General features: G+C 38.3%; 1 protein-coding gene across 6 annotated transcripts in view; it reads left to right on the top strand.

Moving 5' to 3' along the window:
- Nucleotides 1-6,632, top strand: part of ZNF451 (zinc finger protein 451) — an 88,709-nt gene that overhangs the window by 40,446 nt on the left and 41,631 nt on the right. For all 6 annotated transcript variants that reach the window (XM_014588048.2, XM_027772134.1, XM_006149180.3 and 3 more), the window contains 2 exons: nt 1,157-1,268; nt 4,376-4,526. In XM_014588048.2, coding sequence (XP_014443534.1) covers nt 1,157-1,268; nt 4,376-4,526 — 263 coding nt within the window. The remainder of the gene's footprint in view (nt 1-1,156; nt 1,269-4,375; nt 4,527-6,632) is intronic.

Raw genomic sequence — 6,632 nt, 5'->3', positions numbered from 1 at the left:
CACACACACACACACACACACGGCCCCAGCGTGAGTTTAAGCCACCAGGTCCAGGACTCGAACTGGGAGTCCAGTGACACAGCCTTTACACCAACTGCTGGTCCCAAGTTTAATAGTTTCAACATCCATGTTTTAGATTCCTTGTTTCATTAGTTATTACAAAGAAATTGCTATATTTATGTAGCCTTTATGTGTGTGTGTATGTGTGTATGTATGAGAGAGAGAGAGTGAGAGAAAGAGAGAGAGACACTGAATGCCTTCAAAGCCTGAAATATTTACTATTTGGTCTTTTATTGGAAAAGTTTGCCTATTTATTCTAGATGGCAACAAATTATATGCTGGCATATATTAAGTGCTAATTAGTGTCATTAATATTACTAGCAGAACAGATATTTCTTAGATATCTATATCTTTCAGACGATAGAAAAATCTGAAAAAAATGTATAAAAGTTTGGAGAATGGAAATACTTTACATTTTCATTCTCAGATATAGCCACTAACATTTAGTATATTTATTCCCTCTATAGAATAAAATTCTATGTTTATATTTTGCCTAATTTATTTAATTCAATGTCATGTCTTAACTTTTTATTAAAAGTGTATTCTCATGGGACCAGTAGATGGCATAATGGTTATGTCACTGGATTTCCACATAGACAACCACAGTTCAAGTCCCCGACACAGCAATTTAAAACTCATGCCAGGTGTGTCTGTGTGTGTGTAAAGACCGAGAGGAGAAGAGATTGCAGTGTGGCCATCCCCTCTGGGGAGTGATTTCTTGGCTTTTGGTGTCTCTGCCTCTATCTCTGGTGAACATATGCACCTTATAGCAAAAATCTCTCTCAAATAACAACAACAACAACAAAAAAAAACCGGATATTCTCACATTGAAAAATTTTGGTTGTGCTTCTAATGACTTATCAAATGTTGTTAGAGATATAGGTTATAACAAACTGTAGAAATAATATTGGTATCAATATCATAGAGCATGAACTTTATTTTCATGCATTTCCATAGCATAGATTTCTAGACATTCTGAAATTCTAGGGATAAAAAATAATCAATGTGTTCTGATAACGGATGTATAATTTTTTTCCCCAAGGAATCTTGGGCAGTAATCATAAGTTAATTGAGGTTTCTTGTTTAATATCTTTAGGAAAAAGTTGATTTTCATCATGCTCATGGATTACAAGAACTGGAATTTATTCGAGGACATTCAGATACAGAAGCAGCAAGACTGTGTGTGGACCAGTGGCTAAAAATGCCAGGTATTTTTTAAAGATTACTCTAAAGTTACCAAGCTACCCTAATGCCTTAAGGCAGAAAGTTTGTTTTGATTCTGTTGCTGATAAGCATATAAGATATTCATGATAGCCTACTTTATATTAGCCTACTTTGCCAAATGTTTTCTTTCTTTGGCATATGTTTTGAGTACAAGCAGGAAAGATCATCTTGAGCTCACTAGGTCTTGCTCATGTATTCATTTGTATATTTAATAGTTATTTACATGAAGTAGTACATATGTCTATGGGAAAGGTGAATAATAGGATGCTTAAGATCCAGAAAACCTTCTCTAAGGAAGTGGAATTTATGTATTTTTTATTTTTTTTAAAAGCCTTCTCTGAGGAAGTGGAATTTATTTATTTATTAAAAATTTTTTTTCGAGAGATTTTTGCTATCACGCATATGCACTTGACAGAGAGACAAAAAGTGGGAGATCACTCCAGGGGATGGCCATACCAGAATCCCTTTTCTGCCATTCTTCTCTTGGGATTTTGGGCATGCCTGCACATGCTTCCTGCGTGAATATTTTTAAAGCTGCCCAGTCTAGTACTTGAACTACCATCGACTATGTTGGAGTCTAGTGACGTAACCATTACACCACCTACTGGTCCCTTTCTTTGCTTTTTATTGCCAAAGGGCATGTGTGCCCACTTGATACATAAGGACAGAGAGAGGGAGAGAGAAAGCATCCCCAAATGAGGTATGGTTATGCCCCAGTTTCTTTCCCTTTACTTTTTTTTTTTCCCTTTTTCTTCCCTTTTCTTTTTTTTTTTTTTTTTTTTTTTTTGAGAGAGATTTTCACTGTAGGGCGCGTACGTTCGCCAGACAGACAGAGAGAGACATAGAGACAGAAAGCGAGAAATCACCCCCCAGGGGGGATAGTCACGCCACAATCCCTTCTCCTCCATTCTCCTCTCGGGATCTTGGGCACGCACGCACACGCGCCCGGCGTGAGTTTTAAGCCACCGGGTCTGGGACACGAACCGCGGTCGACTACGTGGGAATCCAGCGACATAGCCATTACGCTAACCGCTGGTTCCCTTTCCCTTTACTTTTTACACTGTCAGAATTTTGGACTCACATGGTCACACACCTGGCATATTTCTCAAGCCTTTGGGAGCGAAATTTGAACTGCAGTCAGCCATATGGGATCCATCTTCCTTAATCATCAGGCTGTCGGACTGGTCCTAAGAAAATGGAATTTAAACTGAGATTTAGTGGGTTAGTGTTTACTTATTTATCAGTGCAGCCTATGTAAATTTTTTTTCCTTTATGTTTATTACCTCAATGAGTAAGAGAGAAAGAGTTCACACCCCCAACAGAGTATTGATGCCACCATCCATCATCAGATTCAGCCAGCCCTGGATTTTGGGCAGACACTTGTTGGGCATACTCATGGGGATCTCCAGACACTAACCTGGAACTTTCCCATGTGGGTCACCATTGTAGAACGTCATGTTTTACTGCCGTGGGAATCCAGCAATGTAACCATTACACCATCTGCTAGAATATCCAGCATAGAGGTGGTCAATAAATATTATTTGAATATAATATTTAGGTGAGATATAAATATTTGGATAATCAACATGAAAGGAAGCCTAGAACATAGTTTCAGAATCTGACAGCTACTTACAGACCTTCTTTGGCAAAAGATACTATCTTTAGAAAATATGGTAAATAGGGCAGGCAGGAGGCACGGTGGTTAAGGGTGCTGGACTCCCACATGGCCGACCACAGTTTGAGTCCTGGATGTGGTGGCTTGCTTTCTTATTTTCCCGCTCTCTCTCTCACTGTCTCTCTCTGATCAAACTGGAAAATAAAGTTCAATAAAATAAATCTTGAAAAAAATATATATGGTAAATGGTATTGCCTCTTAGGATAGTCTTCTAAAACTTACAGTTTAAAAAAGAAAGCCCTCTTGATGTGCATTTAGAACTCAGTGGATAAAGTTAGTGACTAATTCAGTGGTTTAATTTTAGCTGCATCAGAATCATCTGGGATGTTTTAAACATATACCTGGCCCTCATTATCTCCAGAGAAGGCATCTGTATATAGTTTTGGGAAATTCTCTAGGTAGATAGGAAAACAGGGTAGAACTACAAGGCTTCATGATCTTTAGGATCTCTTTTAGAAATCTCAGGACCAGCAGATGGCATAATGGTTATGTCGCTGGACTCCCATGTAGGCAACCACAGTTTGAGTCCCAGACCCAGCGGCTTAAAACTCATGCCAGCCATGTGTGTGTGCATTCCCAAAATCCCAAGAGGAGAATGGAGGAGAAGAGATTGTGATGTGGCCAGCCTCCCACCCCCAGGAGGTGATTTGTTACTTTCTGTCTCTCTGGCTAGCACACGTGCCCTATAGCAAAAATCTCTAAAGAAAAATTAAAAAAAAAAAAAAAGAAATCTCATGTGACTCTTAACAGTATAGAATGATTGTTGGGCCAGTTACATACTTCCTGAGTCCTGATGCCTGGCCTTTAGGTTGTCGGAATAGTTAATACATTGTAAATTGAAATTTTTAAAAGGTTTTTGCCTTAGGGCATGTGTCCTCATCAGAGAGAAGGAAAGGGAGAAATCACCACACAGAGGGGATGGTTATTCCACAATCACTTCTCCATTCTCTTCCTTAGATCTTGGGCATTCGTGCTCACGTGCCCTGCTTGATTGTGAAGCCATTGGGTCTGGTACTCGGACCACGGTCGACCATGTGGGAGTTTAGTGATACAACTGCTACGCTATCTGCTGGCCCTTGTAAATTGAATTTTCGAGCATCTCTTTATCTGTTTCCCTGGGTAGGTTGAGTAGGAACATAGGAATTATTTACTCATGTCCTTATGGACTTTATTCCTGAAGATAATGCTACTTGGAGATAACTAAGGGTTTTTTTTTTTTTTTTTTTTTTTTGGTCTCATGTAACTTTATAGGTTACTGTATCTTTCATGAGAAAGATTGTAAACACTTCATTGTAATTACAACCACCCTGTTGGTGTGATAAAAAATTTTTCTTTTTTTGGGTCATATTTTGATTACCAATTCAAAGGGCAGATATCTAAAATAGAAACTTAAGAATCTGTATTCCAATGATGCAGGACTCAAATCTGGCACAATTAATTCTGGAACGAAAAGTTCATTCCGAAGAGGAGGCCAAATGCGGGTATCTGGGAGACCAATTTCATGTCCCATAATGCATTGTAATAAGGAATTCGATAATGGGCACCTCCTCTTAGGACATCTGAAACGGTAAGTAGGATACTCAGAATAGTGGATGCTGAGGATCAGATGAATTCCAGTGGCATGAAATTGATTGACCTCTACCATTGTGATTATATAGTAGTATTATATCCTAAGCTCAAATTCTTTTGTGCTTTTATGATGTAATCATTATTTGCTTTTCTTAATTTTCTTAGAAAGCTTGGTGAAGTTAAATTTTTTAGTGATATTCTGCCTTCGTATGGTTGTACCTTTAATGTCTCCTTAATATGTATCATAAAATCCTAAAAAGACTTTTTACATTGAAATGCAGTTGGATGAATTTTAGAGATACTCAGCCCATAAACTTAAATTTCAAGAGACATAGGGCACTTTACAGATATTTGATCTAATCTAAAGAAGCTAATATGACATTATAAAATAAATGATAAAGGCAAACCAATTTAAAGCAAAATTAACAATAAAAGAGTTTCTACTTAGGAAACTCATAAGAATTTCTACTTAAGAAACTCATTTTATCAACTTACTGGGTTTTTGAATAGTAGAGCCTGAGGAAGTAGATATCCAGGAAAGGTGGTAATAAAGATATTCCACATTTTTATCCCCATAGTTTCTCTTTTATGATTGAAAAATGGGAATTGAGTTTGAGGCTCTACAATATTTTCTTTCCAGCTCTCTCACCTTTTTTATGCCTTACCTTACCAAGAGAGGATTCTAGAATTTCAGCATTCTAAAAATAATCGGATAGCACACTGCATTCTTTTTAATATTTTTTAGATTTTTTCCATTGAGTACATGGGCTTGCCAGAGAGAAAGAGAGAGGGGGGAAAGTGAGAAATCACCCGCAGGGGGGATGGCCACACTGTATTCTCTAGGAATTTGGACATTTATGCACACATACCCTGCATGGTTTTCTTTCCTTTTTTTTAGAGAGAGAGATTTTTGCTGTAGGATGTGTGCACTCACTGGAGAAACAGAGACTGAAAGTGAGATGTTACCCCCAGGGAAGATGGCCATGCCACAGTCTCTTCTCCATTCTTCTCTTGGGATCATGGGTACACACACATGCCTGGCATGAGTTAAAAGCCACTGGATCTGGGACTCAAAAGCATGGTCAACTACATGGTAGTCCAGCGACATAACCATTATGCCATCTGCTGGGCCCCCAGCGTGATTTTCAAGATGGCCACACCTGGGACTCAGACCTTTGGCACTGGCCCTGTCGGATCTAGTACCATCAAGCCACTTTTGGCCCAGCATACTGCATCTTAATAATTTAAAAAAGTCTTCAGAGTTGATGGCAAAATTTGTTAAGCAGTTAAATGAATATTGAAAAGATTAAAAGTCATTCGTAGGAAATAGAAGTGTGCCAGAAATTTTAATAAGATTATTATTGCTCAGAACAAGATTCGTCATGGCTCCTGGTAACTAGTCATTGCAGGGGACAGGAAAAATGAAGATTTTCTACCGATAATTCAGCCTCCAACAAACAAAGCTAGTATGGTAGGGAGCCCCTCTGGCCTTCTATCTGTCTCTGTGCCTCTGCCTTTGTCTCTCTCTGCTTCTCTCCTCTCATGGGTTTTCCATTTTTGGGTTTTTAAATCTTTTTTGTTGTTGTTGTTTTTTAAGGAGAACAATAATTACAATTTTCTTTGTTTTTCCTTTTTTGTCTTTTTTTCCTCTTTCTTTGTCATTGTTTCTCTCTCACTCTTTCGTTTTCGTTTTTCTTTTCTCTCCACTCTTCAATATCCATTCAGTGTGTTTCTAGATAGATCTAAGGGCACTGTAGCTAAACATTGAAATACTATTAGGGTTAACATATTCCTCAATATCTACTGAATCTGCTGCACCAGCGATCACAACAGAACCACAAAGAAGTTCCCGATCACCTCTTTCTGCTTACTCCTGAACACTCTGATTGAACTTCAAGAATTCAAAGGAAACACACCATCCATCAGATGACAGGAAATCACCGCAGGACCACAAGAAATATGGGAAAGCAAGAAAATACCTCTCCTCCAAGACAAAAGAATAACTCCTCTTCATCCACAAGCAGTTCAATGCAGATCATGGAAATGTCTGATAAAGAATTTAGAACATTCATAATGGTGAAGCTAACTGAGATGGAAGAGAAGA

This window comes from Tupaia chinensis, unplaced genomic scaffold (assembly GCF_000334495.1).
Source record: "Tupaia chinensis unplaced genomic scaffold, TupChi_1.0 Scaffold000256_1, whole genome shotgun sequence".
NCBI lineage: Eukaryota > Metazoa > Chordata > Mammalia > Scandentia > Tupaiidae > Tupaia > Tupaia belangeri.
This window is presented reverse-complemented; position numbering and strand designations above follow the sequence as displayed.